The sequence below is a fragment of the Pempheris klunzingeri genome, chromosome 6 (assembly GCF_042242105.1).
Source record: "Pempheris klunzingeri isolate RE-2024b chromosome 6, fPemKlu1.hap1, whole genome shotgun sequence".
NCBI classification, from domain to species: Eukaryota; Metazoa; Chordata; class Actinopteri; order Acropomatiformes; family Pempheridae; genus Pempheris; species Pempheris klunzingeri.
The window spans coordinates 15,765,287-15,778,150 of NC_092017.1; the positions used below are offsets into that span (position 1 = coordinate 15,765,287).

The 12,864-nt window shown below is 39.7% G+C and overlaps 1 protein-coding gene across 1 annotated transcript; it reads left to right on the forward strand.

Moving 5' to 3' along the window:
* The first annotated feature begins 293 nt into the window (after window positions 1–293).
* LOC139202659 (atrial natriuretic peptide receptor 2-like) lies at window positions 294–12,705 on the forward strand. Its single transcript, XM_070832204.1, has 23 exons — window positions 294–338; window positions 986–1,076; window positions 1,377–1,509; window positions 1,958–2,081; window positions 3,046–3,150; window positions 4,013–4,115; window positions 4,770–4,915; window positions 5,013–5,085; window positions 5,452–5,596; window positions 5,800–5,886; window positions 5,997–6,140; window positions 6,319–6,440; window positions 6,607–6,751; window positions 6,991–7,039; window positions 7,130–7,231; window positions 7,407–7,526; window positions 7,761–7,854; window positions 8,245–8,332; window positions 8,529–8,668; window positions 9,331–9,483; window positions 10,364–10,462; window positions 11,579–11,670; window positions 12,595–12,705. The coding sequence occupies exons 1-23, from the start codon at window positions 294–296 to the stop codon at window positions 12,703–12,705; spliced, it is 2,511 nt and encodes an 836-aa protein (XP_070688305.1).
* Window positions 12,706–12,864: the final 159 nt, after the last annotated feature.

Consider the following 12,864-nt stretch of genomic DNA (forward strand, 5'->3'; position numbering starts at 1 on the left):
TGGGTAATTCTGACCTGTGGGGGAGTGAAGGTGAGCTGAACCACTTTGTGAACGAGCACATGATCAAACTGTGATTGGAGAGCCTCTTCTGCTGATTGGACAATTTTAGCGACAAGGGATGGACATACAAAAAACATGAAAACATGCATTTAAAAACACACACACACACATACACACACACACACACACACACACACACACACACACACACACACACGGACACAAGCACAGATTTAGTCATTCACTTAGTCAGTCAGATCAGAGTGGGTCCAGCCACAGCAACAAACCTCCCCATGGCTCTTTGGACAGTGGCATCCGTTTACCTGTGCTTCCTGCTGGTGAGTTCTCACATAGTTGAGGATCTACAAAATAAAACATGACGACAGATTTAATTTTAAAGAGCAAATGTGGACTAATGACCACATATGTTAAAGGTTAACCTGCTAATGAACTGGACAATGATGCAAAATGAGGGCAGGGGTGATGCATTTTCAAGTGACTGTGTTAGACAGAGGAAAGGATATAAATGTTTGTGTAAACTGGGTGTATAATATTAACATTTTTATTTATCGCTGAGGAAGCCCCCTTGCTTTTGTTGTCTTGTCAGAAACACTTGCTGCTGCGGGCATGTGGTCATGGGCTTGTGGTGTTTCTGTGTTTCAGTTTTTTGCTGGGTTACTTGCCAGCCTCTTGTGGGGCTGATTTCCTACATTATGAAACATTCTCTAATCAGTCTCGAATAAAAGATAATAATGTGATTCTTACCTACATTTATTCACCAGAATGGCTCTGCTTGTAATATTGAAGTTGCTACTGTTTAACTTTACTAAGTAGTCTGGCTCAAAACCAACAAGGCTTTAGAGAGCTGACTTGTGTATTTAAATGATTGAATGATTGGCTGATAAGGCACACGCATTAGGCTCTAATTTGTTTACACACAGTAAAAATGCCTTAACATAACAAAAATCTTCTCATCTGTCTGCAGGGAGTACATTGCTGGCATGATCTGGACAACACAGAGTACGACTGTTGGCCGATCAATAATCCAAATGATTACAACATGATCAGCTGTGGTGGTAAGTTTTTATACGTGTATTTGACTGTGTTGGTCTCCGTTTGGTGCGAGTGTTTCATTACAGTTCAATTAGTAGATCTTTAGTTGTTTGAGTGACTTATGTGTGAGTATTTACTGTAAAGTCAGATGGTTTTCTTTTTCCTTTTTTCTGGCTAAAAAGGAAGGAGACAGTGAAGTTGGTGGGGCTCAACAGAATAATACATATATGTGTCCAAATACAACGCACAGTATCCTTTACTGCGTGGATATGTATACTGTTTGAATGTGTATGTTCAGGTGACGTGCGTGTGTGTTGTCACAGGTCTGGAAATGGCCTGGGTACAGCGTCCTCCAGAGAAAGTAACCAATGGGGAAGAGTTCAATGTCTCGTACACGGTGACGGCCTCAGATTCCTTCTACGAGTACTCGGTCAGGAACAAGATTTTCCAGTTCAGGTGAGTGTGTTACATAAACACTTGGAATCCTGAACGTCTGCTGTACCCACTCACACACGCAACGAGCACAAACACGTGCACACACACACAAATGCAACCACATATTCATCTAATCAGTGAATTGACTCGAGAGGTTCAGTTACAAAAAGTTAGTTAAGTCAATTATACAATTATTGAAATACAATATATATGAAGTGCAAACACACACACACTGGAGATATTTAGTACTAAAAAAAGAAAGATGCCAATTGCAATTGATCAGATTATATAGATGATCAATACCTATTCCCCCTCTCTGTAACTTAACATGTCTTATAGGTTATTTTAGGCTAACACCTGTTTTCATTAAAGGTTAAGGAAAGCTGATCCTCATGCTTTTGTTTGAGCTTCCATTGTAAATAACACCTTGGGGCGTCGTGTTAGTCCATTTGTTTGTCTTCCCTTCTAGCAATGCGTCAGAAGCAAAGCGATTCTGTCATGAACACGAGTGCCCGGCAAACTGGAATAACGCCAACGAAATGAACTGCTGCGTGTATCACGCCAACATCCACTCCTGTCCTCTGGGTCTCATGGTGGGTATCCAGCAGTATTCTGCACAACACTGGTTTCATCTCACCAAACACAGTCCACGTTTAAATAAAACTACAGCAAGCAAATATGACCTTTAGATTATGCCAAAGCTGTTGTGTTATCTTTGATATTCAATGGGGAAGTATTCATTAGTAGTCTTTTGTATTGCATGATATGTATAGATATCTATCATGTAGGATCATCTGATTACTTTGTATGCTCATTTAAGCATGTCTGGTTCTCTTAAACCTTGCAGGCTGAATTTCCTCATACTTTTCCCTTAAGCAACTCAAGAAAATCCACAGGGTACCACAGTCACTTATCACTGTATACTTTGTACCTGCTTATTCCAACTCTTCATTGCACCTACTTTGTATGATTCCTACTTACTTACTTTGATTCTTACTTTCTTACTGATGTTAAAATACAAGACATTATAGAAGTTTGGTGCCTTTTTTACTCTCTCTTTGCACAAATTTTGCCTCAAATCTGGTATCTTTGGAGGTTTTGTGATTTTCAAAACTGCTTGTCTACTAGTAATTATGTGTCGTAAGAGGTTGACTTTCTACAGTGTTTGTAAAAGCATAATGACTTTAAGAATTATAAAGTAACTTTCCACGTCTCTCTAAGACTGTTGTATATCTCTCATCACAGCCAAGGTCATCTTTGAGTAAAAGGTGACCCAGAGGGTCAGTGCCATTGAGCTTTTCCCCTTTTCTGCTCTCAACACAGCTGTTGTGTTTGATGTTTGATGCTTCTTCTAGATCTGCTCTCAAGGCACCATGACTTTGAAATCTTCATGAAGCTCCAACTTTTGGATGTATTTCTGTTGTTGAATAAATTGAGATATTTAGATTTCCAAAACATCACCATCTTCCCCTTAAGGAGGAGAATGCTTGAATGAACTGTCTAAAGGGCACATTGTGGATTAAACCCTCTCCAAACTGTTGTGCTATCTCCTTGCAGAAACAAGGTGACATCTGTGGCCCGTGGATTCCTGACGATGGTAAAATAGTGACTCACACTGTATCCAAAGCAGGCACGATGACACAGAAATACTGGACTTCAAAGGTGAGCCGACCCAAACAAAACTCTTCAAACGAATGGGTAATTTCTAACATGTGTTGAGGTTTGGAGAATATTTGTAGTATTTCTTACAGTCCCATAGCAGGTTAGTATCTGCAAACACAAAGACACACATCTCTAGTTAAAGTCATCTAGCACTGAAACATTCACCAACTGTAGTGTTTCAGTATGACTGCAGTACGGTCCAGCATCTTTGTTTGAGTAAAAGAGTTTCTTGAATGGCAGATGTCCAACTTTAACTTGGTTGTTTGTCTGAGAGGAATTCATCTTGCACCCATGCAGGCAAAACATAAAAGACATGTGTTTGATCAAAGTGACACATCCTTTGTGATTCTGTTATGCTGTTATGTCACGATACGGACAGCAGGCTGCAATTACTTGCCTGTTAGTAGAAAATTACAAGAGTACAGAAAGTCATGCTTTTGGTTGTGGCATATCAGATGGCTGTAAATGTACCGAAAAAGGGTACACAAGTAAAAAACAATGAATTCATGTATGATACAGTTTTGCTGTTGTGGGTAAAATCTGACAGAATACTCTCTCATATGATCTTTAAATGTTTTTAAGTCTTCGGACAGTGAAATAAAGTGCGGTAGTTATATGAGGGATTGTTTTCTATGTATATTGATTTAAACTGTAATAACAGTCGATACTCTAAATAATTAGCAGAATAATTTTTCATGCATGCATTTCATTATATTCAGTGAGGAAAGGTGTACCATAATTTTGTCTTTTAATCTTCTGATAAAACAACAAATGCTGACAATATTGTTGACTGAGGCTTCCTAATATACAACCTAACTTCCACAGCTCATTTTAATTTCTGTCATGGTGTTTTCTCACACAGGTGGTGCTGATCCATGTGGGAGTCACCTCAGTCATCGCTCATATCAAAATAGGACAGATGCACGCGGCACTGGAGTCCAAAGTACTTGTTGTCAGCGCTCAAGGTCAGTCTGCTCATCAAGTTTCTGTTTGTTGATATGCTGAATCCTACAGGATGCACTGCTGCTCCACCATGATCTGCTAATACTATATTTGTACAAAATCATCTTTGAGGTCTGAGCAATACGACACAATTTAAATTAGTTGTTTAGGTTTAGAGAGTGCACTCTTGTTTACATCCTGGACCTGCGCAGAAACATTAGGTCAGCTTGTGCATGATCTTGCAGTAGCATGCCATCATTTTAAAAGAACTGCTGCACTATCAGCTGAATAATAGACTTTATTTTAGTTTAGCATTCTATTAGTTGATGTATCTGTAATCGTTTGTGAAACATCATGAGCCTCACTGATTTCTGTGTGAATTTAATTCAGTCATTTGTGGAGAGTAATGAAGCACATTTACTGAAGTACTCTATTGAAGTACAATTTTAGTACTTTAATACTTTATTCTTCTATTCTATTCCACTACCTCTGTTTGATACGTTTAGTAACTAATTGCTTTGCAGATTCAGATTAATACAAAATGTAATCAACACAAAAATGATGATGTAATTTTGGAGGTGAAGTTAAGATTAGTAAGAAGTTGTTGATTCCTGTGGTAAGATTCACAAGTTCAGTTGACTGAGACTGAAAATGTAAAATGTGTGATTGTGTTTCAGTGTGTGGGGATGATGTCTGCGAGCTGGAGGAGACCTGTCTGAACTGTCCTGCAGACTGTGGCATCTGCCCCATGTCCATCGCTATCAAGGTGGCCATCGGGCTTCCAGTCGCTCTGTTCAGCAGCGGCTTCATCCTAACCATGGTGGTCAGTCTGTGCACACACACACACACACACATACACTCACAGACAAACGCTAGAGAAGTTTTATGCACTCATGTTTATCTCACTTTCTGCACATCAGTGGCTCCAGTACCAGAAACAGAGGATGTTTTGGGATGAAAGCTGGATCATCAACTACAAGAGCATAATATTTGGTAAAATGTCTCATGCTGAAGTTGTTAAAATATAGTGTTTACAGATACAGTATATTTCTACAGAAAACTTAATTTACTTGAAGGCTCTATAGTTTCACTTTCTTTTAAGACTCAGTGTACTTCAGGAATGGATCACTTTCATTTAACAACCTTAAACAGACAAGAATGTGGCTATTAAAAACAATTATTGATATACTGTATCTGTTATGTTATCTGTCATACACAGTGTGTTGCTATTATGTGAACTGCTTTCTTAAAGGAAGGTTATTTACCCTCTCTACCATCAAATAAAAGCATTTTTGTTCATTAATGCAGCACAATTGTGGATTTTACTACTTTCAGATCTCATCTGTTACGTCTCTGCAGGTAGAGTGTACTGCATGGGCCTTGGCAGCACTGCCAGCCAGCAGCGCGTCAGGAGTAACTCCACCATCAGTCGAACTACTGACATGACCGTGTGTACCAGAGTCAACACCTCCTTCAAACAAGGATTCATTCAGCCAGGCATCTAGTGAGAACAATTACTATTAGTGTATCTAAATGCCCATGGATCATCATTTTAATGTAGAGTAGATGTTTTAAATCTGTTCTTGACAAAATGATAACTGTTGTGACTTGTTCCTCTACATTTCACAAATATATGATGTTTTTGCTGAGAAATTTCTTCGATATTGATGTGAATAAGTTGCCTTGACAATCGTAACTGTCTTGCAGTGATGGAAGGACGGTGGCAGTGAAACACATCCAGAACAAACATTTCACCCTCTCTAAAACCATCAGGAAGGAGGTGAAAGAAGTTAGGTGAGGAAAGTCGTGCAGATAAAGCCTTTGTTTTACTGACATAATAAAGTCTTGTCTCCCAAATAAAAGAGCACCCCTTGCAAGCTGATGCCATTTTTCATACTGTCCAGGCAACTGGACCACCCCAATCTATGCAAGTTCATTGGTGGCTCCATCGAGGTCCCCTACGTCAGCATCATCACAGAGTACTGCCCCAAAGGAAGTCTGTCTGATGTCCTGCTGAATGATGACATCCCCATCAACTGGGGCTTCAGGTGAGAAAAATTCACATACAGTTTCATTTTGCAAGCTACGAGACATATATTGTTATGTTTTTGTGTTGTAGGTGCGACATTACCCAGTGTTTATTATATGCCTTGACTTTTACTTTTGATTGACAACAAATGTGTGGAATGGATAAACAGAAACATGAGTGTTTCTTACCCCATGCAGACTGTCCTTCGCCACTGACATCACCCGCGGGATGTCTTACCTCCACCAGCACAGGATATTTCATGGGAGACTTCACTCCAGAAACTGTGTCATTGATGACCGCTGGGTGTGCAAAATCTCAGGTATTAATCACAGTCATCCTCAGACACAACTTGAGTCTGCCGCCCCCAACTCTGTTTTTGTTATATCCTTTCCCACATCCTGCACCTGCAGCACTGTTGTCATTGAGGCAAACTGATAAACAACATCCTGAGTCACTGTGCTCTTTTTTCCTGTGTTTGGCCTCAGATTATGGACTCACTGCCTACAGAAAGGAAGACTTTGAGGTCTGCAGTAACGGCTTCAATTGTGGAGATGTTAAGCGTATATATTGTGCCCCAGAGGTCCTGCTGGGAAGCAGCTCCAATATGACCCCAGCAGCAGATGTCTACAGGTGTGCTGGAGCATCACAGTCTTATCACTTAATTTTAGTTAAAGCAGTTTATTTTGGGTTGCAATGTTTGGACCACAAGAAAATTTGGTGCAGGTAAATTAAAGATATGGAAATTAAGTAAGAGTAGACCAGAAAGCACCTTTACATGTATGTAAAATGTTACAGTTGAGTCTTAGTAGCTGCACTGGAAAATACATAGAAAATAATATCCTTCCTCTACTTTTCCCTCCTCTCCTCAGCTACTCCATGATTCTAGTTGAGATTGCAACTCGATCTGACCTCATTTTGGTGAGTGGGACAGCCCTCGCAGTAGATTACAACCTTCAGCCTCCTTTTGATCTTTGCTTTGTAACCAGCGGTCCTCTCCAACAGGACCAGGCCGAGGGAGTGAGAATGGATATCATGTGGCGCCCCCCTCTGCCTGAACTCAGAGCAGGGAAGGCAGATACTGACTGTCCCAGTCAAGGAGATTACTGTGAGGTCTGAAAATGCTGCTGTACTATTTAGGGGAAAATGTGATATTGGTGCTAATTTCACTCTTATGTGTGTATTAATAACTACAAAAACTTGTAAATGTTAGACTGGTATTATATGTCAATGGCATATTACTGTATGAACTGTATGAAACGAGGTGTCGCTCTCCTCTCTGGATCAGCTCATTAAGAAGTGCTGGTCTCACAACGCCACCATGAGGCCAACATTTGAGCAGGTGAAGAAGATGCTTGACAAAATGAACCCTCACAAAGTCAGCCCTGTGGACATGATGATGAACCTGGTAATAACCTGCTGAAATGTGGTAAAATGACATGGGAATAATTGGTGTAAAGATACATTGTTTGCATTAAATCTACCATGAGTGAAACAAGGATACGTCAAATTTAATGTGACATTATTCTACATTTCACAAACGATTGCATTTCTAAGACAAATGCTAAGGGAAAATTTGCAATGCTATTTGTTGTATTTGGATTGTTGTGAGTTACAAGCGCATGATTTTTTTTAAATGCAGATGGAGAAGTACAGCAAACATCTGGAGGCCATAGTTGCAGAGAGGACGCAGGATCTTCTTCAAGAGAAACAGAAGACAGACCGGCTGTTATACAGTAAGTCAGGATAAGAGTGTGGAGTGATGAGAAAGAGTTGCATGGCTGTAATGACTGATCACATGCAGAATCATGCCATTGAAGTACAGCTCTCAGGAATTTCTTGGTGACATAGCAGAGATAACACAGGGGGGATGAAAAGTGAATTAGAAAATGTATACATATACATTCATTATCTACAATATGTGGATGCCATAGTGCTCAAAATAGGAAGTTGTTACTGTTTAGTTAATGCCAGTCAGTCATTTGTGAGTCACCTACACTTGGTTGTTAATCCTGAAGTATTAATGGACACAGTGTCCTCTAGTGGTGCAGAAACAGTACATACATCACTACAAACAGCTGCAGCAGGGAAAGACACTTGCTTTTAGTCATGAAATTCCTGTGCAGGTATGCTGCCAAAACCAGTGGCTGATGACCTTCGTCAAGGTCGAACAACAGAGGCACAGAGCTTCTCCAATGCCACCGTCTACTTCAGGTTTGTGTTGTTTAAAGCACGTTCATGGACATTGGTTCAGTTGTAGATTCTCCAGAGAGCAACTTAAATGTGTTTCAATGATGTTTTGTTATGTTTTCCCTCATGTTACATGCAATTTTCTTATTTTTTTGAAAAAGAAAAGCCATATACATGTAGAACTAGAGATGGCTAACAGTGCGTTACTCCCCTGTGACAGTGATATTGTCGGCTTTACTCAGCTGTCTGGTGCCAGCACTCCCCACCAGGTCGTGAACTTCCTCAACCAGCTCTACACCACCTTCGATGACATTATTGACAATTACGACGTCTACAAAGTGGAGACAATAGGCGATGCTTGTAAGTAAGGATGATAAATGTTTACTGTTTCACATAAATAACAAAATACAATACAAACATTTAACTAGACAACACATAATATTGCAAACATACTACCTCAGACATTGTGAATAAGTAGCTGTAGTGCAATCAGTGAAGTGACTAGTCTGCACAGGAGCACTGAGGCCTACTGAGAACCCAAACTCTGGTTTAACAGTTTGACAGTCTGGGGAACACAACAGTGTCTGCTCAGTCGAGCCAGTGGGACTCTAAATCCTCAGTTTGATAGCAAAAGGTTATATTCTTCAAATGAAATACGAGAGGGGTCATATGTGATATTACCTGCCAGAGACAACAGTCTTTTAATGTACGCTGCCTAAAAACAACTCAAGCCTTTGACCCCAAATCTTTGAGCAGATACGTAGCAGTCTGGCCAGTTAGAAGAGAAAACTGTAGCATGCACTGATTCCATATTGTATAACACTCTGTATTATTGATTGGAAAAACAATATCTGGGCTCTAAATGACCTCAGTCCCCTGAGAAAATAAATGCATTGCTGTATCTTGCTACAAATATATTTTGATCAAGTGTCATTAAAATAAAATTTTAATCAATCAGTTCATCTCTCTCTCTCCTTGTTCCTGTGTCGTGCCTTTTGATGGACTAATGGCTAATTCTCCAGACATGGTGGTCTCTGGGGTCCCCCAAGAAAATGGCATCAATCATGCTGGAGAGATAGCGAGCATGGCTCTCGATCTGGTCAGCGTCTGTCACACTTTCAAGATCCCTCACAAACCCAACACACAGCTGAAGATACGTGCCGGCATCCACTCAGGTACTTAACATCGCTTAACATCTCCCCATAGCCTCATGGAAACGTTTCTATTTACTGTAATTCACTTAGAATATAAGTTTTCAGAAAGTTCTGATTCAAAGGAGCATAGATACAACCATTTGTGCGATATTTTCCCAGTGGATAAGATTTCAGAGGACACAGTCGCAGTTTTACAACGGTCAAAGGTTGCAGAATGTGATAGAGAGAGCATTAAACAAGTTGTATTCATATATGACACAGTACATTTTGATAAAAATGTTAATTGTAGTAAGAATTACTAGAGTAGAGTGGAGTAGTTTAAAAAAGGTGTATTATTTCAAGGGCAAGATCACTTCTATTACACATATTCACATAATGTTTTTCATATCTGGTGAAAAGAATAATGATTTTCCATTGTCTCCTAAACCCTGGCTTATCCAGAGGAATGTTTAAAGCATCATCACATGTCTCATCACATGTGCTGCTTGGCTTCAAGTGCACACAAATCAGTATAATACATTCATTGTTATTCTGGCAGCACGTGCCCGTAGCTAAACCACTGGTTTTACATGAGGACTTGAATCATCATGGGTCACACAGGATGCCTTCTTTTACATTTTGGTAATACTGATCCTTCCGAACTTAAGAGTGTTTCTTAACACTCACCAGATAACTCTTGTATACGCTTGTGCCTCTTTAATTTTCCCTGATTACTTTTGTTTGGATCAGCTCCACATTTTACACGTTAAACGCTGTTTCATATATGAAGGAAAAAGTAACTCTAAAATTAGGGTATGCCCCCTTTTAATGACCTTACATGCAGTATCATGACTATGCAGTGTCATAAATGCAATACCAACTTCCTAGTGTTGCTTACAATCACTGCTGTTTATCCCACCAGGACCTGTTGTGGCCGGTGTGGTTGGCACCAAAATGCCCCGTTACTGCCTATTTGGGGACACTGTCAACACAGCATCTAGAATGGAATCAACAAGTGAAGGTAATGAAACATTAGACACACCGCCTTTCATCCAATTAATGTCTCAAAGTCAACTAAGAGGTTATCAAGTTGATTGAAGTTTCCACTGTGCTGCATTGCTTCTGTGTGCTCTCTCAATATTGTTCAGCACTGATGAGCACTGAGTTTGTCTGTGGGGTTGTTGTAATTGGCTTCAATGGCAGTCGCTGCTGCTATTGTGCCACACAGTACTGAATCTGTGTTTGCTCACCAGCACAACACAGTGGAGTTACAATAGGGGAGGATAGACAATGTACTCACCGAGCACCTAATCCTCTGCATTAAGCTAGTAGCATAATGGAAAAGCACTGAGCGACTACAGGCTCACATCGTAGGCTCAGAAGTAAAAAGCAAAGCTCCAACCTTTAAAAGATAAACCTTAAACTAAATTTGAAATAGAATGTGGCCTGAAAATCTTCTCGTCTTCCCAGTTTTAGAGTGAAGTTTGTCCACACAAAATGATTCTTTGCCTTTTAACTATGTGAAAAATATAGAGGCTATATATGTTGTAAAATATGCAAATTGCATACTTTTATATAAACATGCCTTTGCAGTTTGTCTTACATAATTACAGACATGGTTCACAAATCTCATACCGCCTTGTACTTGAACTATGTGCTATACATATATGCCACTAAATATAGCACTAAATTAAAAACTAAAAACTAAACTACTTATATGCTATAACAAATGGATAGAGGCAAGGCATATTGTAGGAAATCTATTGCAGGAAATATTGTATTCAGTGACTGATGTGAATGATGTGACACAAAGCGTAATATACAGTATACTGTCAATTATATAAGATAAATACATGAAAATGGCACATTTTGTTTTAAACTTAGTAATACATGCTAATTTAAATAGATCTGTTTTATACTATATTGGTCAACTGTAGAAATCTGCATATTTTTCATGTAGCATTTTCAATTGGTTGTTTAGCACAGTGTGTCAAAAATTGTAAAAAAAACATTTTTAACTTGCACTCAATGATTCACTTATGCCATTCAGAAAGCTAAAACTGCTACAATAAGTTTCTATCATGCATTGTTCATATTACTACATAATATCACAGGCTGTGTGTGTCTGTGTGCTCAGCTCTGAAGATCCAGGTGAGCGGTGCCACCGCTGACCTGCTTCACACACTCAGAGGCTACGTTCTGACATGCAGGGGAACACTTAACGTCAAGGTAACATAATTTTATGTTTTATGTAATTGTTATATATAACCTGTGCTAGAGACTATTGAAATATTATGCTGGCTGCACAACCATCGATGCAATAGATTCATATTGATTGTATTGTATCGTGGTGGTTGCTGCAGTGCTTGGACCTTTTATTGTGTTGGAAAATATGCCTCACTGTGCAGAGCTGATTTACACTCAGTTGTCAGTTTATTAGGTACACCAATCTAAAACTATCACCATGTAATACAACAGTCCTGGAAGAAATCCTCCTTTCATGAGGTTTTAATATTTGGTTTGTGTTGAACCTGTTTTAGAATGGTGTAGATTCACCTGTATGGTCATTCTAGAGGATGTATTTTGTGGTGAAATTGTATTGTGTCATACTGACAGATGATCTTATTATTTTGTGCACCCCATTTATTTCACTGAATGGAGGCTGAATAGTAGAAACATTTCTCTGTGTAATGCTGTACAGTCAAACCAAATAGATGCAACAATAATGACATACGAGCTGTTAAAAAACAGTGGATTTGTGAGGCTGAGATTTGAGAAGATCAAATGAAATTCAAAACTTCCTCCCCTCCAAGGGAAAAGAGACTGGGTGTGTCTGGTATTTGCTTGCTTTTTTCTGGGAAGTATTATAATGTCCAGTCCTACTGCTCTTCTATTCACACTGTAACCCAAGAACTCTTTTGGGTGGTGCCAGTGTGATAATGGGGGAGGGGTTTACTTCTTAGTCCCAGAGGGCAGGGCCTGCCTGGCTGACACTTGTGATGTCTTGCTAAGAGGTGGCCTCAGCTGCTGCTCCCTGCGCCCCCCCATCAAACACTAATGGCTTTATTTAAAATTCAAAGGGACACATGCTCTGCAATATGACTCTCTTCTCTCACTCCTTCACTCTGTCTCTTGTTTTTCTTGACCCAACAGGGAAAGGGGGAGATGACAACATGGTGGCTTGAAGCAAAGAGAGAGGATCACACAGATCCACTGCTCAGAAGATCTGAATCCAGAGGAGTCCCGGTGCCTGTTAGTGACTAGATCTAGATCGAGCCTCACATGTGGAAATTACTTAAATCAAAACTGGTCCGGCTTTGTGTTGTGCAGTTGTGTCCAATGAGCTATGTTGGTGCAGATACAACAATAGACAAATAGTTGTTCGTAAATAAAATGTTGTAGTGAGGCAGCATATCCAAAAAA